This window comes from Manis pentadactyla, chromosome 4 (genome assembly GCF_030020395.1).
Source record: "Manis pentadactyla isolate mManPen7 chromosome 4, mManPen7.hap1, whole genome shotgun sequence".
NCBI lineage: Eukaryota > Metazoa > Chordata > Mammalia > Pholidota > Manidae > Manis > Manis pentadactyla.
The window spans coordinates 168,392,866-168,417,777 of NC_080022.1; the positions used below are offsets into that span (position 1 = coordinate 168,392,866).

Genomic DNA, 24,912 nt, shown 5'->3' on the forward strand with positions numbered 1-24,912 from the left:
GCCCTCAGTATTAAAAAAAACCTGGAGTTCCATTTCATGTATAGTCCAAAAATACTTTTAAAAATAACTGGTACTATGATGTTCTTATGTAGTGAGATATGCAATATTCACAGCAAAAAGCTCTGAGATCTGTAGATGTTTATAGTCCAGTTAGTGCTCTTTTTTCAGGATGTCCACTTTTCAAGTTGTGAGTTTACCATAGCTAATTTTTTGTCCTTAAATTCATTTTTCCCTGCTACCTAGTCAACCAGCCAGTCTGTCAACAAAAAACTTGAGTAGGTACCGTATATAAGGTGACCAACTTGTCCCTGTGCTGTCCTGTTTAAAACTGAAAGTCAGCAATCTGGGAACCTCCTCAATCCTGGGCAAACTGGGACTGTTGGTCACCCAGTTTGTATGTTACATCACCTAACTTCATCCTTTCACTGTACAATTTTACAATTTTGAAGTGTTTTCAGAGTGCTTTCATTTGCATGCTGAAAGAATGCATACTTATTTTACTGCCTTGGAAAATATAATTGTACATATGCTACCAAAATACCTAAGTATAACAAAACCATTTTTGGCTTGTCTAAGTAATGATTTTATACCACTAGCTCAGATAATAACTGACTATTTGGACATTTAAAAATATGCTTCATAGGGAACCAGAGAATTTGATTATTTGGACTATAGCCCAAAACATTAAACCTTTTCTTTAGCAGGGTGACTCCTAACTCTCTAAAGAGACTTCTGACTGTACTTGGTTTTGTCTTCAAACTCATGCCATTTTACCTCTAATCTCCTACCTTCACAGGAGTTCATTATCAGACAATGATTGCCATGCTTAGGCAAATTTAGCTAGCAGTAGGGGGAAAAAATTGGGGGAGTGAGTCAAGAAAGCCAAAGATATTTGGAAAGACAGTGTAGTATTTAGTTAAATACATTTCTAAATACTCAGTTTTTGTCACTGTCTCCCAAGTTAAACAGGTGTTTGTCAATAGCCCTTTCTGCATAACATTGCTATAGTGGTTCTTTTCGTAGCATGGAAAAAGGAGGTTGGAAAACAAAGCAGAAGATTACTTTTGTCTTTATAATTACTGTAACATGGGAAGCTGAATGACACAGAATGGTGGTTAATATTCCTTTCTTTAGAATGTGATTATGGGGAGACGGGACTGAAGTTTGGAGAAGTAAGTGTCTATTTATACATGATGGTAATGAAAGGTTTTTACTTTATTTCATCTCTCCTGTATATTCCTGAAGTTCTCTTGCAGGTGTTAACTTTATATCATCAAACATTCTGTAAAACGTGTTCACTAAGTCCATGCAAGGTCTCCTATTGTACAGCAAGATTGTGTCCTAGAAATGTGACCATAGCATGTGTATTGTCCTCTCATCTTCCTTCTTTCTGCCTTATTTTCGTTAATGTTTTGATCCAACAGCAAAAAGGGGTGGGGAGGCTGCCAACAGCCTACATATTAGAACAGTTCCTTAAGGAAGGAAATGGAGGAAATCTCAGACAAAAATCAGGACAATCATTTGAAAGATATGATCTTTTTACACCAGCTGTTAGATCCAGAATGCAACTGTTTTACTTTTAAACACTTGATTTTCCTTAGAAACTGCAATTTCCTGATCCCAAGATTTTATCCTTTATATATATTTGTTTACTTGTATTGATATTTGTTTATGTTGGACAGTGTGTGTGTGTGTGTGTGTGTGTGTGTGTGTGTGTGTGTGTGTGTGTGTGTGTGTGTGTGTGTGTGTGTTGTTTTTATAATCACATGTGATTTTTAAAGATGGTGTTTAAAAGAAGTAACCCTTCCACAGCATGTCCTCCTCACATTCTTCCACCAGAGAAGAGGCCCCCTGAGCCCCCCGGACCTCCACCGCCGCCACCTCCACCCCCTCTGGTTGAAGGCGATCTTTCCAGCGCCCCCCAGGAGTTGAACCCAGCCGTGACAGCCGCCTTGCTGCAACTTTTATCCCAGCCTGAAGCAGAGCCTCCTGGCCACCTGCCACATGAGCACCAGGCCTTGAGACCAATGGAATACTCCACCCGACCCCATCCCAACAGGACTTACGGAAACACTGATGGGCCTGAAACAGGGTTCAGTGCCACTGACACTGATGAACGCAACTCTGGTCCAGCCTTGACAGAATCCTTGACCCAGACCCTGGTGAAGAACAGGACCTTCTCAGGCTCTGTGAGCCACCTTGGGGAGTCCAGCAGTTACCAGGGCACAGGGTCAGTGCAGTTCCCAGGGGACCAGGACCTCCGTTTCGCCAGGGTTCCCTTAGCATTACACTCAGTGGTTGGGCAACCATTCCTGAAGGCTGAGGGAAGCAGCAATTCTGTGGTGCATGCAGAGACCAAATTGCAAAACTATGGGGAGCTGGGGCCAGGAACCACTGGGGCCAGCAGTTCAGGAACAGGTCTTACCTGGGGGGCCCCAGCTCAGTCTTCTTCTTATGGAAAACTCTATCGGGGGCCTACAAGAGTCCCACCAAGAGGGAGAGGGAGAGGAGTTCCTTACTAATCCAGAGACTTGAGTGTCCTCAAAGATTCCTTCCCTATCCATCCTTCCATCCAGTCCTCTGAACCTTTAATGAAATAATTTGCCAGAGCGAAGTAATCATCTGCATTTGGCTACTGCAGAGCTGTCTGTTGTATTCCTTACTCACTTGCTACTAGTAGGCGACTTATAAAGTAATGACGTTGGCACCAGATCCCCCTGGATGGGCTACAGCCAAATCGTTTACTTGAACTCTACCTAGTAGATACAAGTAGAGAATATGGAGAGGGTCATTAAATTGGAAAGCAAATGTTTTATTAGTTCATTGCCTGCACTTCTTGAGCAGAAGAAAAAACTTTAAATTTTGAGATGGCTTAAGGAGAGGCTTTCTCTAGGTTTTTAAAATTCTGAGGTTTTTTATGGTTTTGTTTCTTTTGAATTTAGGGTTTCTTTGTTTTGTTTTCCTTACAGAGAATAGTGTTCACAAACTTTGAGCTGCTCTTAGGCTTTTGTAATAAGGGAAACAGAGTGACTGGCTGATTTAAATAAATGTTTCCTTCCTCTCCACCATCTCACATTTTTGCTTTCAAGTGAGTTCTTTTTTTCCCCATTGAGCATCTTGAACATACCTTTTTTCCAAATAAATTACTCACTCTTACAGTTTACTCCACTTTGACAAAAGACATGGCCCCTCTCCCTGCACATGAAGCAGGTTGCAGAAAGTGGCATTCTTGGGCAAGTAGGTAGACTTTACCCCATCTGTTACCTCTTCTACCCCATCTTTATAGAGTTTTTCTTTCCTGCTCGCTTGCTCTCTCTCGCTTTCCCTCTTTTTGAGGCATTTGTTTGGAAAAAAATTGTTGAGATGCCCAAGAACCTGGGATAATTCTTTACATTTTTTGAAATAAAGGAAAGGAAATTCAAACTCCTATATTGTTCTCTGTAACTCTCAATTCTAAAATGTTTTTTGGCTCTTTTTTAAAAACCATATTCTGATGGTGAAGTTGATTTATAAATGCAGACAGTCTAGGACATTGCTGCTGAGCTGGGATTAGAAGTGATGCCTCCAGACCTAGAGGGCTAGCAAGAGCAGTTAGCATACTGTTTACACATATATTTTTATGTCAAAAAAACTTTGAAACAGAGCATTGTAATTGTAATATTGTCAAAGAGAAAAAAAAAGTACACCCTGAAAATACATGGAAATGTAACTTAGTTTAGGGCGGATATTTTTCTGAAGATATTATCAATACCTGAGACGTTTTTTAAAAAATAATTTTAGAAGAACAGACCATGAGAAAGAACAGTATTGACATATACACATCTCAGCATGTATATCCTGCCAATTCTTTCAGGGATTCTCCTTCAGAGAGGTTCGGTTTTGTTTTTGGTTTTGTTTTTGGTAAAAGGGGTATGACTTCATGGCAAGAATTTTGCTATGAACAGGAAATGGAGAAGGGAAAGGTTTTCATTCAGGATGGGATAACTTGGGAGGCTTCTCATTCCAGCTTCCATTTCTATGTGAGTACCAGCATATAATGTATTTTAAAAGCGTACACATTAATATAAATTATCTGCACAGACCTAGATCTTTGTGAAACATAGGTTAGCCCCCTTTTACAAAGAAAGGCAAATGTGCTTCATCTTGGAGAATAGCAAAGTTTCATGTTTCAATGCCAAGTTCTTATATTAAAAAATAAAAACTACTTGTAAGAGAAAGGTGCACTAATAAAAAAAAAAACTTTAAAGAAATTAAAGAAGAACCCTCTTCAGATACATGAAGACTATTTTTCCGTTACTGAAATAGGTAGATATCCGGTGTGTGTATTTCTTTATTCTCTGGGTTTTGGTCTGGCCTTTCCCTCAGGGCCAAACACTGATTAGAAAGAGAAACTTCCAGCCATTTTGGCATTGATGGCTTTTTATATCAGTGTGTCCAATTAGATTTACTAGACTCACTGACATGATATTGGTAAATTGCATTAAAATTAACCTTTGTTGACTTTTTAGTTCTCAGACATGGGCCTTTGTATTTTAGGATATTTGAATTTGAGACATTGGGCCCCACTCTCATTTTTTATTTAAAGGACTTAAAGCCTGGGATACTTTCTAAAGTATCAATTCAGTGAAAAGATTGGTTTCCCATCAAATATGAATAAAATTATCTCTATATTTTAATTGTATTTTGGTTATCAGCAATCATCAATAATGTTTTTTCCCTCCCCCTTCCCACCCATTATTTTTAATTATGCCAAATATTCTAAATAATATACTTAAGTCTCCATTCCCCCAACCCTACTACTAGGGAAAGGGGTGATAGTACGTATGTGTGTGTGTGTGTATGTGTATGTATGATCCCATCTCACCTCCCACCCCCATTTTGGGAGTCTAACCTTTAAAATGGAAAAAAAAAAAAAGTTTGGTAATTTTGACTGCTCCTGAAAGCAGAGGTGAAAATCTCGCTTAAATATCCTGGAGTCTGTGTGGGGGAAGAAAAGATATTTGTTAATTTTTCAGCTATGTTATCTATAAATATGATGGAAGTAAAGGTCTGGCGGAATTTCAACTTGATTATCAGAAAATTACAAACCCAATTATATTCGAAAGTGGTTTTGTTTTTGTTTTAATTGTACCATGTGAGATACTAAGTCCATTAAATACATTATTTTGAACAGATGAGAAATCTGATTCTGTTCATGAATGAGAAGCAAAACTGGTTTGACTACGATAATTTTTGTGGTTTTGCAAACAAACTTGTTTGACCCAGATTCTTCAGTTCTTTCTTCACCTGCCCATAGGATAAGGATTTGAAAACAACATAAGATCTATGTTTAAAAACAGGACAGTTAGCACAAATCTGTAAGTAGGACTTCTGCTAGCTTATGCCATAGACATCACCGAACCACTTGTGTGTGTGTGTGTATGTATATATATAATATGCATATGTAGTTACAGTACTAAATGGTTACCAGCAGGTTTTGAGAGAGAATGCTGCATCAGAAAAGTGTCAGTTGCCACCTCATTCTCCCTGATTTAGGTTCCTGACACTGTATATTCCTTTCTCTCTCTTGTTTTTGCCCCCCATCGGGTGTACCTTGTTTATGTACAGATATTTTGTAATATATTAAATTTTTTCTTTCAGTTTATAAAAATGGAAAGTGGAGATTGGAAAATTAAATATTTCCTGTTACTATACCACTTTTGCTCCATTGCATTTACTTCTTAATCTGTACCCTCTGAGCATATCTAATTATGTACAAGGGACATTTTTCCTCCACTTTAACTTAGGGGTTATTTGTCTCAGAATCGCTGTAGACTCATAAACAACCAAAAAAAATAAAAATCAGTGTTTGAAGAGGTGCTTCAAAACACTAGACTAGGAACTAGATTAAAAATTAAAAAGTTGGGAAAAACCATAAGGTGTGGTATTTTAACATAGGAACAGTTACACAAATAACTGTTTGGTGCCAGGCCATCAAGAGTTGAGCTTCATGTACCCTGACTCCTCCTGACAGGAGAGGTAAGTGGGTTTGAGCTCAACTGTCATCAAGGGAAATTGGTAAGAGGCTGTTGAGTCCAAAGAATAGTCTCTTAGAAACTAGAACCACCCCTTCCCCCCACCAGTTCCTATGTTACCATGAGTAGGATCAGTATAGAGATTAATGTTCCTAGCTCTGTTGAGATTTCCTGATGAATTGCAAATCCAGGAAGTGAGTCACAGTTTTTTAAGGGTAAAATTTTATAAGGGTAAAATCCCTATTATCTCCAGTCTTTCCTATCTCCACCTAGGAGAGAATTGCTTTCCCCGCTCTTTCATGGTTTAAAGGACAGAACTAAATTTTCCCTTGTAGTATGTGTTGCAGTCCTGCTAGTTAAGATTTAAATAGCCAGAGAGCAGATAAAACCCATCAGGAGACAGGAAGAGGGGAGATACTATCAGGAAGTTGTGAATGGGGTGAGAAATTGTACAAGGTTAAGAGTTACACCAGAACAAGGAAATTAGGAAGAAGTTGAATTAAAAAAACTGGTAGTAATGAGTGTTGTCAGTTTATTTTTGAATCCCCAAAGTTTGAGTATAATGTTCCCATGACTGTAGGCTGTCACGTCTATCCAGGAGACTGGAGAACTCAATTGTTCTGATACCTGGAATCCTGTGTTCCTGGTTAGCTTCCAGAGAAAAGGAATTGATGTTTGGTTTTTATATATTGCAAGTTCATGATTAGGAATGTGAGCTTCAACCTACTAGAAAATATTGTTTCCACTTCATAGCAGTGGTTGATTTCCAATTCTGGGCCTAAAGGCTAAGGACCTAACTAACCTGGACTTTATTCTCTGCCACACCCAAGGCTGTTTCTAACTACAAACTGTACTGTTCAGCTCCTAAATTTCTTAGGCACTGTCTTTTCCCAGACAGGCATCCTTAATTGCATGGTAAGGTTAACTCAAGAGGTTAAATGGTTAAAGTTCTTGGTGCTGAACTGGAATTTCCATTGCTATTAAATATTGCCCCAACACTTGACTGTGTCTTTTAAGTATTGAGTTACTTCTCTTTTCACAACTTAGTTATCCTGAAGGCTAGATGGATGTAAGGAGGTCCTCAAATGAGTAAAATACTCAACTATTCCAAGGGAGAGGTGGAACTGCTGAGTTTTCTGGTTGTCCTGAGAGGCAAGATTAACATTCCTGGATGCTTTGGTTAACTTTACTGTCCAGGTGTGGCATTTCTCATGTATAGTGTAGTAATACTCTAAAGTGAAAGTTTAAGCCAGGGTTGACAGACTTGGGGTGAAGTTTGACACATGAACGAATTACTAGTGGTATTCTACCACTCCCCATCATAAGCAGCTGTCTCTCCATCTCCTGTCCACCCACTTCTTTTCATTTCCGATTTTTCTCTCTTCTACCCACTGACTACCAAATTTGCATGCTTTAGGCCTACTAAAGTACCTATTACTTAACTCCACAGGGTAGTTAATAGTTACTACTGCTTCATAGTTTTGAAGGGTGATGAGAGTCAATTCAGAGGACAAATGTCTATAGCAGATCCTCCAGTTACAGGGTGAGAGATGAAGGAGAAAGCAAAATAACCATGCTTTCTTACTGCTAAGAGCTATGAGAGGAGTTTTTACTTCATGTTGTATGAAGTAGAGAGACTTACTGGCCTAGGAAAGGCAGGACTCTGAAACTTCATCCTTTTCCCTTATATCCTGAGACTTGCTTTTGCTGATGACATTTCTAAGCTCATTTGAAGACAGTGTCTGTGGAAAGTAAAACTTGGTTGAGAAGAGGGCCCTGCTACCATGAGAAAGCAAATGAGGGCTGATCTGATGCCCTGGTGATTAATCACTAGGGTGCCAGAACACTTTGGCCACTGGATTGCTCTCATACTTATATAGCAAAAATAAGTAGTCCAAGGCTGAGAAGGAGGTTGATAATGAAGTTAGGCTTTAATACTCTCTAGATGGGTAGTTGTTAGTGAAGCATTCTAATATGTAGCCTTCAGCCATAGCTTGCTTCTCTGAAATAAGGGGGTATAGCCATGAAGTAAAGTCACTTAGACGTAGGTTACCTAAGACCTGGAAATAGATGGATGTTTGGATGTTTTGCTCTGGCATGGTTGTAAACTAAAGATAATGTTGATAGGTGTAAAAGAATTCACATTTTATCCAAGCCCAACCATCCAAAAGGGGAAACAGCATGGAGATACTTACAAAGGCTGCAATGTAGCAGTCAGAGCTAAGTGAAGACAAAAGCCTGTTCTTGCAGTGTGTCTTGTCTTGACCTTAAGGAGCCTGTCTGATGGTCTGTCTCCAGGAGAGGATCCTTCTTCCCCCTGTGCCTTATCACTACAACAGTGCTTAATGAGGGACACCCTTGGTGAGAAACAGTTTACACACAGACAACCCTCCCCACCAAGGCTAATGCAGTTTTTAATTATTTTGGCCCTGGAGGAAAGAGGCTGAATTCAAGACAGAGCTTAGGAGCCAGATCCCTTTTATAAATTCAGGATCTTGTGTTTGGCCTTGTACCAGCATTTGCATTTTCTGTTAGGGTGCCAAAGGTCTCATATAAAGTGAAGCAACATGAGAATGGGAAAGAAGGCGAATTAGAGCAATCTGGTAGCTGAGCTGCAGACTAAGGGTACTTGCTTATAAAGAAGAGAAAGGGCTAAGAGGTGGAAGAATGATGGTCGGGCTACTTAAAGTTAGGGGATGATTGCCTCAAGCGTTCATGATTCATGTCAGAGAGGCCCAATGAAAGCACCACTGAGTAAACAGTTTCCCTCAATCACATTAGGGTTTCTTTTAAGGTTGGAGGATGCGTAGAACCCTTAGGCTGGTGGAATCTCTGAAGACATTTTCACTAGGGAAACTAGATTCTATTAAATAACATAGGGACACTGCTTGGCTCTGCTATCTACATAGTTCAAGAGAGTAATTCAGGAATAAGGAAGGAATGGTGTGGATGCATCACGATAAAAAGTTACTTGCATTTTTGGGGTTTTAAAACTCTCCTGAAAATGTTTTTCTTTCTTAATGTGTTTTAAGTCAACCTGGAAACTAATATTCCTCAACCATTCATTTTAGATCCAAGTGAAGGCAGTGCATAGAAGAGCAAACTAGAATATGTGAATTACAGTCACAGGCTGTTAGAGCTACAAAAGGACATTAGTTTGTCTAGTTCAGTGCTATCTTTAGCCAGTAAAAAAAAACTTCCCCAGAAAGGTTGAGAAACTTACGGTATGGGAGGAAAAAGGGAGAGAACTGGGGACTACTGTCGGGATCCTACTGTGTGTCAGGCACTGTGCTAAGTATTTTGCTTTTATTGATTGTTAAGCACCTTGAAGCTAAGGGCTGGAAAGAATAAAAGGCAAATTCCTCTTATTATCCTGAGCAATATGTTGGAGATAAAGGGGAGTGGCAGATCACTTTTTCCTGCCTAACCACGCAGGGCTAAGCTAGAGGAAGTGGAGAGTCAGTGTTTGAGGGAGAGGTTAATCTAAGGAAGTACTTGCTAAGTAGTTGAGACTCACAAATAACTTCTCTATTCCTAGAAACCTTCCAGTAATGTGATGATTAGAGTTAGGCTAGAAGCAGGACTAGTAGGGAACAAAAGTACTATTGACTCTGGAATTGATTTGCAGTCATGACCTAAGAATATAGGATTAATATTAGAAATAGAGAACAAAATTGAGTTTCTCTTCCTGAGGGGTCTTCAAAGAAAATGGTGTTTATATACTGTAATGAAGGAGAGAAACAAATTCCTTTGTTGACCATGCTTATTTTGGGGGTTTTGTCTTGTAACACACTTAGAAGTCATGGAACAAATTGTTATTTGGGAAAGACTTGGTGCCAGGTTCAGTTGGTAGGGACAGGTGGCAGCCTGAAATTGACATTGAGCATAAAATTGTACTCTTCATAGTTGTTTGATATGATAGCCCAAGAGTTAGACCATAAGGGCTTCTTCATTGGGGAGCAGTAGTATCAACTGAGTCATGTCCTGAGTACAGGGAACTTCTAGGGAAGATTAGTGCAGGGTCCCACCTTTAGGAAGATTCTGGGTCTGGTGAGAGACAAAGTCTAATACCTGGGTGGGAAGTGGGGAATAGGTATATAGAAGTTAGCACATTAATGCAGGTTACAATATAAAATAGTAACCTAGTACAGAAGGAGACAAAACAAAGGAATAGCCAGAAAAAGTGGAGTTAACCAGAAGATTTTTTGAAGGTAATGAAGATAGAGGACACAAACAGAAGAGAGGAAGGTGATTAGAGGGAGAAAACTTATGAAGAGAGAGTGTGTTTTGTGCAGAGCGCTGTGAATGGACTAGTCAGGGTGGGATGGAAAAGGAATGTTGAGAAACGAAGTCAGAGGAGCAGTCTTGTTGGCCTGAATGAGGAATTTGAATTTGGTTTGGTGAACAGTAACAGGGAGCAGAGCATGATGAGATGAACGGGATGTTGAGGACTTCTGCAGCTGTACTGGGTCAAGGCAGCAGGAAAGCTGGCTAGCAAATTTTTGTACTTGTCCACTTGTACTAAGGGCCTGCACTAGAGTAGAACAAGGGGAATGAGAAGGAAGTGAGTGGGTCCTTAGGAATTAGCAAGGCTTGATAATAGTTTGGATGGGGGCTGAGTGGGGGGGATAAAAGCCTGAAGATGATGACCCCAGGACATACTTATGCTGTTGATGGTGATGAGAGCTTGGAAAGGGGTGGCTGCTTCACTTTTAAGAAGTAGGAAGTGTTTATTAACCAATTGATGGGATGTGTCTATGTTCAGTACTGCAGAGTATAGGAGGCAGCACTGCCCCCAGAAAATAGTGGCACATGTGCTGGGTACCCAGTCAGTCACCTGCACTCTGCCCTTTTCAGGTTGGAGAACCAGGTGAAAGAGTTTTTTGCTGGGTTGTGCCTGTGGACTTAAGAATACATCTCAGTCTGGATCTGGGAAATAAAATACAGTGTTTTACCAGTTTCTTCCCCTTTAATGCTTTGAAAATGGGATATGACTAGCCTGTGGCAGCATGTGCCTGTGGATGCACAATTCTCTGGCTTGATTCTTGGAAGGCCTTTTTCTGTCCCTCCCTAGGGGTCATTTGTATCTCTGGTTCCTGCTCCCAGAGCCATAAAGTGGGAGCCCCCATTTATTAATTGGGTTGGGACTGAGGAGGGGGTCGGCAGGGGACTCTTTAGTGCAGCAGGCGGGGGTCTTCCCGAATGAGCCCATTAGCCAGCCCCAATGGCAGCTGAAACGGGGCCGCAGCCAAGTCCTCTCCGTTTCAAAAACCCTCCATCGCCTGCAGCAGATCAGAACAAGGCCTGCGGGAGCCCTTAGCTTCTGATTGCAGCTGTGAGGAAGGACAAAACAATTTATAGGAAGCCAAGTAGCTCCTGTCTCTTCCTTTCAGACTTTAGGGAGGGGTAAGAATGGGATATAGTGTCCCCTCCCACCACAGCTTCTTACAAGGCACATACAGACCTAAAGTAGTAGAGAACAGAAGTCAGTGTATGTACATTCATTGGACATTTATGTCAATGCTCTGAATATGTTTACACGTGTCCTTACTTTATTCTTCCATCCACACACAGTTGTATTGGATAAGCAGCCACTAGTTACATGGGGCTCCCTAGGGCAAAGTCAAGTGTGTGCTCAGCAGACTCTTAAACAGTCTTAAGTTATGTGGGGGGGGGGCGTGCTTATCATACTCTTTCCTGCCCCATACCTGCCTTGTCTTCTATCTGCTTTGTTAAGATTCAGAGTTAGAGTTAGATCACTTCTTAACATCTTTTCTTCATAATAGAGTTTGGCACTGAAAGGAAGGCCTACTTCTGGAAGTCACTTGTTTGTCTCTTTAGTTAAGCCAGCATGAAAAAGGTAGGCATCTACAGGATAGCTTGTTTCAGCAAGCCCAGAGAGAAGGTGTGAAGGTCAGGAATGTCTCACTTCTTCATGGAAGAAAACTTGGGTCATCTCCCTTACAGAATCAGAGATGGCCAGAGTTGGAAAGAGACCTTAGAGATCACGTAATTTTCAACCTCTGGGCTTAGAGATCCAGAAACTGAGGCTTAGGGAAGGGAAGTGCTTTTCCCACTGTCTCAGTGAGTGAGTGAGTGGCAGCCCACCGAGACTAGATTCCAAGAGGGCAGAATCTTAACCTACTTGAGTTTAGAACCCCCGACTTTAAGATTGCCAACTCCTGAGGGCCCTGAGCTTCCTCAGGAAAGGAAGGGAGAGCTGTGATTTTGAGGTGGGAGGGACAGATTTGAGGGGGAATGGTAGATTTAAAAAAACTTAAAAGAAAAAATTAGAAGCTTTATATATTTTTATGTCAAAGACTAATCTTGCAATGACATGCAAATTGTACAAGGGTAATGTTTATTTAGTGTTAAGAGCTCTGGTTCCTCAGGAAACAAGTAGCAGCCAGAGAGCCTGATGCCATCCGTCAGTTACCCAGAGTTTAAGTAGCACTTTCCTCTTGGGCTTGGATGGCAGGAAAAGATCCTCAGAGGCAATGTGAGGAAGTTACCCTAAATCTCAACTCTTGTCGGGCTCCTTTGCATTGCAGTATAGCTATACTGAAAAGCAAAATCATAAGGAAGGGAGAAAGAAAACACGTCTCACCTTTTGGGAAACTAAGGGGAGTGAATGAATGAGAGAAGGGATTTTAGGACTCTTGAGTAAAACAAGATATTTTCTGAGATTACAGGGAAACTGGGAAGGGGGATCCTCTCCTCCCCCTTATATATTTTATTTTATTTTTTTTTAGTTTTGAGTCGTTGGTTTTCTCTTTCAATGAGGCAGAAGGAAGGTGGTGTGTGTGGTGCTCCATAGTGACCCAAGTCAATGGGCTCACATGCAAGGCAGGTTCTGAAGTCATCTCACTCTGGCGCTGAGACTCCCTTCCCATCTTTGGACCTCTCCCAGGGGTATTTACAGTCCCTTCCAATGCTCATTTTATGATCATATGAGTTTGGGAGCCACTGATGAGCAGAGAAGGGAATGCCAAAGTGTCCCTAAACTGCCCACTGGGCAGCTTAGAGTTACAAGTCTAGGTCAGAAGAGCAAGGGATCTGCAAGGTGAACATTGTCTACTGATGATAAAGAAATAGATCCCTTTACATATCCTTTACATTTTGTCCATCTCGCCTAATTGACAGCATAGGGGGGTGTGGAGTTTGGTCTCCATGCAGATATATCCCCAGGGAATGCATCATAGACCTGCTCAAATTGCATCAAGTCTGCTGTCCCACAGACCTCCTTTCTGTCTCATAGGACCTTTTTTTTTTTTCCCTCCAAGCCTTTTTGAAGAAACTGTTTTGGACAAGAGAACCTCAAATGCAAGCTGATGATCTGAGCTAAAACTAGATGGCCTCTTCCAAGTCACCTACTTGCATTAACTGCATTAGCCTTGAACCTTCATTGCTCTTCATAATTCTGGATTTCACAGCTTCTATTTCTGATGAATTCCTTACATGTCTTAAGTATAGGGACTGTGATTTTTATTGTATCACATTGAGAGCTCGTACCCTGGAGGTAGGAATCCCAGAACAGTTACAGCTCTCTCTGGGAGCATACCTAAGGTTCATCTGAGTCCTCCTGGGCTCTGTGAATTTCAGTGTGAGGAAATTGGAAGAGTGGTGACTGTCGCACCATCACTGTCACTTACCAAGGCCGTGCTCCCTGGGTGAAAGACCAAAGACATTCTAGTGTCTAGTCCCTTATCTCATGTCTAATGTAACCTGTCATTTTCTTTTATAGATGTCAGCAGCAACAGGAATGACTGCCTTGAGGAATTCAGTGATGTCCATCAGTCACGTGGCATCTGGGGCCCTGACAAACTCAGTCTCTTTGATACACTCTGAAGGAAGGTAGGGACCTATGGCTAATCAGAGGCCCACAGGCCTGCTTTTGTAAGGGATTAACTCACTCACTCACTCATGCACTCTCTCACTCTCGAGGTACTTTCTTATTCCCAAAGATCTCCAGGGGAGTTTCCTTAGTTTTTTATTTTACCTTATTATAGTGTCCTACCTTCTGATTAATAATTTCTCCTTCCCAGCTGGAGTAGGTAACCCCTTTTATTGGTATCTGAAGTCACATTCAGTCCCGTTCTCTCCTCTCTGCCAGCTGTGGTAATGGATATTCCTCCACAGTGGAATGCTGGTACTAGTTACCATCAGTGTCTCCTCTACAACACCAACTCAACCACCACCTCATACACACACAGCCCTGCCTTCTCCCCATGAAGCTATTTTCTCTGCTTTCTGAGTCAGGATAGGGTATTACTGTCCCTTCTTCCTACCTCTCATCAGCTTCTCTGCCCACTTTCCAGGTTTGATGGGAGACCCCTGTACAAACACTACATGAGACACCAGCATTAGAGGCCTACCAGCCTGCTTCTCTGTATCCTCAGTGCCCAGAACTGGGCTGGTCACCAGCCTCTGGTGCCCACCCCCACCCCTCTTGCTGCCAGGTAGGTGCTCCTCTCCTTGCCCACCAATCCAAGGCCCAAAAAAGGATCATGCTTTTCTCTGAGAGTGTTCCTCTCTGCTGTTAAGAATCTCCAGCCAGAGGAAGGCCCTGATAAATCAGCTCTCTGCTTCAGTGACTTTCAGCCCTAATATTTAACAAAACCCTCCTGATGTTAAATCTCCATCCCCTTTTCTGTAGTTCATTTCCCCCATTTCCCTCATTTAATGGGTATGGGAAGAAGGGACCAATAAGCAGATGGTAGTTGACTTTGGAGGGGGTGAGTCTAATGACAGGCAGCCCTTCTCTTGGGGCTGGAGGTCTGAAGCCCCATATGTGCCTTCTGCCCAGTGGCCTGGCATCCTTGAAGAATACCAGAATCTTTTGAGGGGAAGGTGATTTATCTGGTGTCCATTCCTGAGGACGAGGATCTCAGGCTCTGAGTCTGTCCCTATTCATTCCCAGACATCCCTCTGACCTCCCTCCACTCCCACCAAGAGAGTGGAGGATGGATTGCTGTAGGGCAGAATGCACTAGATGATACTCTGTCTCAGGTTCATGTGGCAGCTCTTGTCTGGTACCTGTAGAGAGTTGGCAGAGCCTCTCCTGCCATTGGAAGCGACATCAGCATAGCCTTTGGACCTTATGCCTGCTCTCTCAGCAGTGCTTCTCTAACCGCTGAGACCCAGACAGCCTAAGCAGCAGGCCTAAATAAGTGAGTGCCATCTCTGGGTAAGGTACTCCCTCCACTAGTAGGCACATACCTTGAGTTGGAGTTAGGATGGGGTAGCTGGAGGAATAGGGCAGGTGTCAGAAAGCAGGAAATGTCCCTGGAAGTGGTTGAGCAGTAAGTATGCATAGGGTAGTTTGATGGCACAGAAAGCACCAACATTTATAACCCTGCCCACCTGTCTGTCAACTGCATGTCTGATCCCTCAAAGCTGCTGGGCACTCGGGCAGCTGCAGTCTTGGTTTCTGCCACACGAGGGTGCTGCTGACCAATTAAAATTCCTGCCCCTTGGCAAACACTTTGGGCATGGGGTGGGGGGCACACTTTACTGAAGATAGGGTTCAGAAATACCCTGAAGACTAAAAGTGGAGGGCTCAAGAAGCCAGAAGAATAATTGGTACTACTTGTTATTCCTTAAAGACGGCCTGATACCCTGAACACTGTCCTATAGTCTGACATCTCAGTGTTTCCAGCTGAACCTCAGAAGCCCCCAGCTCTAGGCACCAAACACGTTGCACAAGTGCTTCTCTCCCTCAGGGTGTAGCAGGTTCCAGTTGTTCGCCCCACTATCTCCCTGCCTCCAAGACAGTCCTTTTCCAGCTCAGAGGGTGGGTGTACCTGTGGTTTTCAGAGGGGAAAAAAACCTCTTAAAATTATTGTAAGAGAAGTACCTTTGTTAGTAGAGAGTGCCGGGGAGAGGACTGAGAAGAAAGAGAGTGGGAGAGTTCAGCATCCTCCCCCAGCACAAACCTGCAGAGCAATACATTCTAGTGGATGTTGGCAGCCTGAGCAACTGGAGGATACCCCAGGACACCCCAGGGCTCTGAGCCAAAATAGGTGTCAAAATTCAGGGTGGGGAGGCGGACTGCTTTGGCCTATGAGCCTCATGCAGACTCCATACTGTGTGATAGCTCAGCCAGGGATCCATGTGGCCATGGGGCTCTACGGGGATGAGTATCCCACAACTGATCCTCAGTCTGCATGAAGCCCTTCCAGGCTGAACAGGCTCTGGAAGATGACAGAGGTTCTCCTCCCCCCTCCTATCCCCATGCCCGAGGGCCCCTCCCCAGGAGGACAGCTTGATTAAACAGTCGGTGCTGCTGGAATTACTGCACAGCTGGCGCTCCCCACAGCACCCCGAGCAGAGCAGCAGCGCAGATTAAAATCTCCAATTAGCGTTAAAGTGAAGTGAGGAGGTACTGGGGCTGCCAAGGAGGCCAGGCGGGGACCCTGGGTCGGCAAAGCCCCCTGATACTGCCTGGATTCTGAGTGCCACCCTTGGCCATCCCTTCTTTCCTAGCTCCTTCCCCACAGCTCTCAGTCCTCCTTAGCTTTGCATTGCTTGGTGCCAAAGGATTTTATAAGGGGCTTACCTGATAAAATGCTGGGGACAACTTTAAGTGTGCAGAAGAATGAGAGTCATCAGTGTCCATCAAGGGAGATGCCCTGCTCACGGCCTGCCAGGCAGCCAGGTTGAGGTGACTTCACACTACTGCTGCTGCGTTTTGCCTAGAGAAAGGGCCAATGGGACAGGGCCCTCCAGACTCTTTGACCTATAAGGCACTGGGGGATGTGGTGCCCATACAAACATCCATCTTTGTATATTTTATTCTATCTGACCCATCTGCTCCCACCCAGATTATGGCTCCTTCTTTTTCCCACCCTCTGTTCTTTTCTCAGCTTTCCTGTGGGCAGTGGTAGGCACAGCCTGGCTTGGGAGCATTGCCATGCCCTGCCACCTGGGTCCTAGCCGGCTCCTCATTACCTTCTTTGCAGTTTGGGGAAGAGCAGGGATATGCCAGAAATGGAGGCCTCAGACTCTCCTAACCCCTGAACATCACACCCACTCCTAAGGGCCTTCTACCATTAACACTCTGCCCTTCACCACCAAGCCCAGAAGGAGGGCAGCAGAGCTAGCCAAGCCCTTTGACTTCCTTCTGCCCCTTTAAGGGAAATGGAGGTGGAGTACCCAGCTGACTGAACCTACTCACACCTCCAGAAATTAGACACCGGGGCACAGTGCCACCCTCCCAGGCTGGCACATGCTACCCTGGCAGAGGTTCAAATAGTGCCTCCCCTCCGTTCCCCCACCCCTATGTCTTCCTCTTCTCTCTCCCTCTTTCTTCCTTCTCTCTCTCTTTTTTTTTTCTCAGCTCAAAGCACAGCTGAGCCTTAAAAGGGGTGGGAGACCAAGCTGGGATGGGGGGGTGGAGAGCTCCAATAGCACGTTTTCACCTGCCATTTAATTGGATGTATTTTTAATTAATGGGACCTCAGGGACCAACATGAGACAATCTGATCTCTGAATAGGGACAGGGGAGGGATTGGGTAAGGGAGGAGGATTGGGCCATTGGGTGCGGTTACCAGAAACCCAGGCCCATCAATCATTGGCCACTTTGCGTTCTGGCATGGAAAATAGTGAGGTGGAGGAGGAGGGGAGGCACTGGGGACAGGTGCCAGGATTTCCCCCCAAACACCAGGACTTCCAGAAAGGATGGAACTATACTGGTTGACTCAGATTTGAGCCCAAAATTGCAGCCAGATTATTAGGTAAGGCTGTTTTCTGGCTCCTAGGGTTTTGTCCAGTTGGGCTTTTCCCAGAGACAAGAGCTAGGGACCATAGAACCAGAGACTGGTGAGAGGGAGGAGAAGGGCAGGGTTCAGAGACATTTCTGTACATTTTAGACAAAAAATAAGTATCATGGAGATTAAATGCAAAACAGCATGCAAATGAGGCCTGGTGCTTTTGGGGTATGAATCATAGAACCTCACTGCAGCAAAAAAGAGAACTTGGAGCTCATCTTGCCAAACCCTTCATTTTACAGATGTGGAAATGGAGACTCAGAGAAGGGAAATCAATTGAATACTGCCCTGGAGTTGCTTTATGTTCCTGGATTTGGAGAGTTTTGGGAACACAGAGAAAGGTAGGTAGGTAGGGTGTGGGGAGTAAAGTTAAGGGAAGAGGGTTGGCAGGATATCATTCTCCATTGCTTGGAGTCTCTGGCCTCTGAGTCTAGGAAGTAGTTCAGGACAGTCAGGCAGGTGCATTATTATGGGGACATTTCCCTTGCTCAGCCTACTGCAGAGGTCTTTTCACCCATTCCCTTGCATCCCAGCAGACAGATTCCTCAGAGCCCCCCACTCCTCTGGGATTTTACCATAGTCTGTAAAGTCCACAAGGGAAGAAAATGCACCAGCTACCCCTGTTCCTTAACCAAGAAGTCAGTCCAATGGTGACTAAATACTGAGCTTTTTTTGAGATCTTATCACAAGTTTCCCTGCCTCAGTATAAGCTACTAGAGAAAATTATGCCAAAAATTGGAGTGAGGAGTGGTCTTATACCTCTTGTCCCATGTCTAAGCTGAGAACAGAGACAGAATTAACTCAAAGCTCTGAAAGCTGAGTCAGAAATGCCCCCTGTATTCATGTGGTGCCATGGCCCCAGAGCTTTAGTCAAACCCCATCTGGCTCTGGGAAGTGCTGGTGCATACTGGATAAAAGGGCACATTTCCAGCTGTCCCCATCCCCACCCCTGCTCCCTTCACTGTTCAGAAGGTTAAGGAGGGAAAGAATGAAGGCAAGAAGGGGCTTTCCCATCAGGTTACCAAAGGTGGCATTTCCTGGCATCTTCTTTCTTCCTTAAAAAATTCAACATTCAACATTTTTTGTTTCATGCTTCATGAGACTAAGTTGGGGTCAGGACAAGGATGGGCACAGAGCTTAGAAAGCAGTGTGGGTAGAAACTTTGTCTCATTCTCCAAGCCCCCACACCTTTTCCCCACTCACAGAATTGTCTTCTCTACCTTAGTACCTCATTTTATATCCCCAAGGCCCAGGGGAAGAGCAGGATGTGCCTCTTTCAGTGCCTCCACTCACCCTGCCCTCTCTTGGGGGTTGATTCTCTGCCTTCTGTACTGCCAGTAAGCTGAGAAAGGACCCCCTTGCATTTCCCCAAGACAACATGGAAAGAATCCATTAATCCCCCTCCCCCTCCAAGTGCCTGCAGGGGTGGGGTTTGGGGAGGAGAACTGAGCCAGGATGTTGAAAAGGAAGATTCTCTTGTCAGGGGACATCAAAGAGGAGGAGAAATTTGGGACCTGAGGCCTGTAGTCCTACCTGTCAGGCTGGCTGCCTAACTTAGGGCAGGCCACTCACTGAGTATTTTTTCAGGGGATTTATTACTTGACTCCTGTGTAGAGAGCTGCTGTTTCTCCTCTGAAACACAGAGCAGCAGAGAAGAGCATGCAGCAAAGAAGGGGAGAGGGTGTCAGGCCCTCTTTATATTTTTATCCATCCTTACTCCAACACTGGAGGCATATGGAAGGTCTAAAAGGCCCTAACTCATTCAATCTAGATTCTGGATGTTTCTCTAAAGAGCCAGGCCTCCCTCCCCTCCAGCCCACTGGCCCTGTCTCACACTCCCAAGGTTTAGTCAAGCTTGCGAGATCTGTAGCCCTAGAGTCAGGGTCTGGGATCTGCTCTGGAGTCCAGAAGAAACCCTGAGCCATTGCTGGGGAAGGAGCTAGACTTGGAGGCAGAGGTAGCAGAACCCAGAGTCTCCTGCCCTCGAGGAAAGGGAGCCACTAAGGAGCTCAGTATTGGCCCAGGGGTTAGGTTTTACTCTGAAGGGACTCCTTTCCACCTTCTCCCTCAGTGTGTCCCACTGGTTAGTGAGAGATCTGAATCTTCCACCTTGACACCTTGAAGTTGTCATGTAGATCCCTTCTCTAGCTCCCAAGGCCATGTAAGAGGGGGAGGAAGGCATCTCAGAGGTGGCAGTGCCATCATGTCCATCAGCACCCAGGAAGAGAAGCCACAGAGAAGAAGCAGTGACCAGAGAGGGAAACAGGAGAAGATGCCTGCTCCTGAAACAGCCTCCTCACCTCATCTTCTCCTGTACCCCCTCTCACAAGGCTTTGTGCCCAACTGTGCCAGTTCTCCTGGCTGGCAATCCTGCTCTGCCAATGCAGGCAGCCGGCTCTCTGCCCCAGCATAGAGCACGTCCTTGGGTTTGTCAAACTCATTTGCTCACTCATCTCCATTTGTCTGTGTTGTAGATTCCTAGGGATGAAGGAGGGTGTGTGTCCCTCTAAGTAGTAAGATGGTAGGCTTGGGGCCCTTTGATTACGTATCTGCCCAGCTGGAGAGCAGAGATGGAGAAGGCTGCTGGCACCTTAGCTGATCTCAAGGTTCCTGTGACTCATAGCATTGGGGGTGGCTCACGAAGATAACAGAGGGCAAGGGGTCCAGGACTGTTGGAGCTCTTTACCCCATTTCTGAGCTCTATGGATGGAGATCTCATTTGGATTGTGGGGCAAGGAGAGGCCCCAGCTATGAAAGAAGAGGGGGAAGTGGGAGAGCTGAGAGCAGGGGAGGCTGAGCGTTCCCAGTGAGAGTCTTCCCAGTTAGAAAAGATAGGAGAAGCCAGTTATTCTTGCCCTGCTGTATCCATTAGCTGCACAGAGGGTACTGGGCATTCACATGTATTCAGCCCTCCTGAGCACCTTCCAGAAGAAGGGTTACCAGACAGACACAACCACTACTCCCTGGCAGAATTACCACTTGGTCTCAGACTCTTCCCTAAAAAGAAACACCATATATCTTCAAAAGTGCTGAATCCTTGCTTTCCTTACAGGTCAGGTGGACAATGTGCATCTCTTCCCTCCTTTGTGGATCAGGGGGTGATAGGAAATCATGTTTGAGATCACACCAGCAGAGAGGGTCCAGAAGGTGGACCAGGAGAATCATCTATTCCTCTGACCAGAGTCCCATGGGCTTTCTTGTTTCAGCAAAGGGCAACAAGGGTCTTGGGTACCAGTGTATCCACACACATAATAATAAAACCCTCCCTCTAATCTCAGAGAAGAATGGGCTAAGAGGAGGGGACTTCTCTGACAAAGCCTGAGTTTTCATTTTCCTATTTCTATTGCTTTCATTGCTGGCAGTTCTACTCTCCAGCTGGGGAGAGGGGCCCTCTGCTGGGGTACTCATGGAGATCCAGAGATGGTTTTGGTTGGAGCAAGGGACAGACCAAGCTATTCTTTGTGTAGGGAGAAGGCACCAGCTCCACTCCTGCAGCTCTCCCAGGCAGCATCCCAAGCCCAGGGACCCCTGCTGAAACCACCATAATAAAGCTCAGTCCTGAACTGAACCAACCCATCACCCGGCTCTGGAATGAAAGTGGTGCTGTGAGGGGGAGCCTGGGTGCACTAGTTGGGGTTATATGCAGATGTGGGCAGTTCAGCTCCAGAGAAATAAAAGAATCACTCCTCGGCCACTCTTTTCTTCCACCTCCCTTCAGCCAACTTCACTCTTGGCCACCTCATCCCCTCCAATCTGAGAAGACATGGTAAGTAGTCGTCTGTTTCCTACACTTTTCTCTCTCTCACTCTCCTTCTCTCCTAATTCCAGCCAAGGGTTATTCCCATTGTATTCTTTCCACTAGTGAATGCCAGTGGGATCTGAACCCAGAATCTCTGGCTGCTGCCACCCCCAAGACTGTGAGGATGCCACTCTGGCCGTGAGACTGACTTATTATTAGTCCTTATCCTCCCCATAAGTGTAGCCAGGCTAAGACTGGTATGTCCACTGACACCAAGGGCCCTGACCTGAAGCAGAGGGCAGCTCTAGGGGTGCAGTGGGGCCTGGCCCTAAATGTGTGTATGCCTGTGCATTGGACACACTGGTTTATTAGTGTTATTTCAGCATTGTGATGCAGAGAGAGTAAGTGTAACAGCTGCTCCTTGCTTGCAGTGTTTATTGTTACCTAGAGACAACCTCCTGGCTTTTTCCCAGCTCCCCCTCCCCCCTACCCAACCCCCCTCCCTGCCAACAGTCCTACTCTCCCCACACTGATGGGAAATTTATAGCTTGCCCATACCATGCCTTTAACCCTCTCCTGTCCATAGGGTAGGTGGGGTGAGGGAAGCCAAACTGAGAGTGGGCATGCTTGGGCCTCAGAAGGGTAGAATAGGCTGTGGAGATGGGAGGGAGGAAGGAAGAGAAGACACCTCATTTCCCCAGTCTGTGTGTCGAGACTTAGGCCCCAGTTGCCCTCCTGGCTCTCATGTTGAGAGAAAAGAGCTTTTCTGATACCCCCAGTTGGGCTGTCTGGTCCTGAGCAAGTACAGAGAAGTATTGAAACAGAAGGAGGAAATACAGAGTGGGAGAACCCCCAGCTCCCACCTTTCTATAGAGATGTTACACTGAGACAAACAAGAGGCCATGGCATGAGGGATGCTGGCCAGACGTCCGCGCTACGAAGGTGTCAAACATGAATCTGGTTGCAGAGTCTGATGGGAAAAACTGCCCACCTTAATTTTCACCCTGAGCCCAGCACTAGGGTCCTTGGGGGGTGCCAGGCCATCCTCTAAGCTGGTCTCCTTGGTTTGGTTAAGCTATTCCTTTCTGCTTTTCTTCCTGGTCCTTTTTCTTTCTTGAACAGTGTTACTTTTCTGGGGTTCCTACAGATGTGGTCCTCCATGCAATTTTCACACACTACACCCCTCTTCAGTCCTTCTAAATGTATGTGTGGTGGTTAAATTGCATGTTTTGGAAGCTGACAGCCTTGTGTTCCAGTGCCAGCTTTGCCCTTTACCAGCTGTACTACCTTGGTAAATCACTTAGCCTCTTTGAGTCCTCCTTTTTCCTTGTCTGTGAAATACAAATAAACAATCTTTTAAGGTTTTGGAGAGAATTTAGTGAAATAATGTGGGTAAAGCCTCATGCCTGATACTCAATAGGTGCTCAGTCAACGGTGGTCGATGCAAAAGAGCATTTTACTTTTGTGGAATCAACAGAGCTGACGTTGCTTCAAGACTCCATGAGTCCCCTCAAATTATAGGCCAAATTTGTGTATGTTCATATGCTGGGAAGAATTTCCAGGTTTCTTCAGGGTGTGGAGCAAGAGGTGGCAGTCTCCTGGAAAGGAAGTAGTCCCAATGCCTTGACTCAGTCTCCCTAAGAAGTCAGTTCCCCTGTTCCCATCTTTTAAACCAGGAGTGCCTTCGGCAGTGCACTGCCTGGAAGTGCAGCTTCATCTAGGATGGAGCTGGGAGAGAGCCATTAGGAGAGCAGTACCTGTCCTTTGCCAGGTACTTTAGTTTGCCAAGTACATTACTTTCATTAGCTCTTTCAATACCTAGAACATCCCAGTGAAGTGAAGAAAACTACCATTTATTGAGTGCCTACTATGTTCCAGACATTGTGCTGGGTGTATTTTTTTATGTTTATTTAGAGTAGTTCATCACCTAGATATGCCATGATTTACAAGACTCATCCTCTATTTTTAATCTTTAGTTATTGTTACTGTTAACAGTGCCACAATGAATGTCCTAACACATAAAGCTTTATGCATTTTTTTAACAGTAAATTACAAGAAGTAGAATTATTGGGTCAGCAGATACAAATAACCCTTCTTCCCCATGGTTATGATTATTCTATTGATGTACCCTAATGAGAATAATATTTCCTAATCTTCCTCTTTGGAATTCTACAGTAGAAGCACAAGTGGGCAGTCCTTTCTCCCTCCTATACCCAGCAGAGACATTAATAATCTATCATGGTTTTTTTTTTCAATTGAGGTAATTGTAGATTCATATGCAGTTGTAAGAAATAATATGAGAGATCCCTTGTATATTTTTCCCACTTTCACCCAATGGTAATATTTTGCAAAATTATAGTATAATTATTACAACCAGAATGTTGTAGAGACTGTAGACTACCTCTATAGTCAAGATACCGCATAGTTCCAGCACCACAAGGATTCCTCATGTTGCTCTTTTATAATCGTGCCTACTTTAACCCCTCCTTAACCATTGACAACAGCTAGTCTATCCTCCACTTCTGAAATTTTGTCATTTCAAAAACTGAGTCGTGCTATGTAGCTTTTTAGAATTGGCTTTTTTCACTCAGCATAATTCCCTGGAGGTCCATCCAAGTTTTTGTATATATCAATAGTTTGTTCCTTTTATGTAGTTCATAGTTTGGATGTGCCACAATTTGTTAACCATTCACATGTTAAAGGATACTTTGTACTCACTAGCAATTAATGAAGTAGTTCATTTTACTTGGTGTGTTGAGTGTTTTATATTCACAACTATTAAGCTTCTTAACCCTTCAGGTATGGCACTATCACTCTTTCCATTTAATAGATGAGGAAAATTGAGGCTCACAGTATAGAGCCTCAAAAAAATTATTTTTCCACAATCACCTACTGTTAATGGTAAATAGGAGCCTGGAATCCAAGATAATGGGGCTCTTTCCTCTATACCAGGCTTTCTCAGACCTTGACTAAGGTTGTTGGGAAGAGGGTGTGGTCAGAACCAGAAGAGATGTTGGAGGCAGAATGGGCCCTGGAGCAGCCTGGGTCTGTTCAGGTCCTCACAGCTGACTTTGGTTCACAGGTTACAAGTGCAGCAGGATCACGATGAGGCCTGAGGAAACCGAGTCCCATGACAATGAGCTCTCTATTCCAGAGGGATAAAGGAGATACAGTACCTTTTTTTTTTTTGATGGTGGTGGTTGGGGAGAGTACAGGTTATTTACACACACAAACACACCTTGGGCAGGCTCAGTGTCTAGGACATGGCACGGGGGGCAAGCAAGAGTGGAAGCAAAAATGCCAGTTCAGTGCTTAGTTCTGACTTTACCACTGCTCTTTCCCCCAAACTGAAGTCACGGGCAGCTAAGTCAGAAGGAGCTGGAGAAGTTGT

At 44.3% G+C, this 24,912-nt stretch overlaps 1 protein-coding gene across 10 annotated transcripts in view; it reads left to right on the forward strand.

Annotated features, from left to right (window-relative positions):
• The window catches only part of CDK12 (cyclin dependent kinase 12), a 58,646-nt gene extending 34,380 nt beyond the window's left edge, over positions 1-24,266 (forward strand). For 2 of the 10 annotated variants that reach the window (XM_036930567.2, XM_036930566.2), the window contains exon 14: positions 1,813-5,693. In XM_036930567.2, coding sequence (XP_036786462.2) covers positions 1,813-2,522 — 710 coding nt within the window. In that variant the 3' untranslated portion in view covers positions 2,523-5,693. Of the gene's footprint in view, positions 1-1,812; positions 5,694-13,758; positions 13,869-14,332; positions 14,474-18,024; positions 18,128-19,930 lie in introns of those variants that run through there. The other 8 variants (XM_057501447.1, XM_036930575.2, XM_036930572.2 and 5 more) reach the window with 8 other exon arrangements.
• The last annotated feature ends 646 nt before the right edge of the window (positions 24,267-24,912 follow it).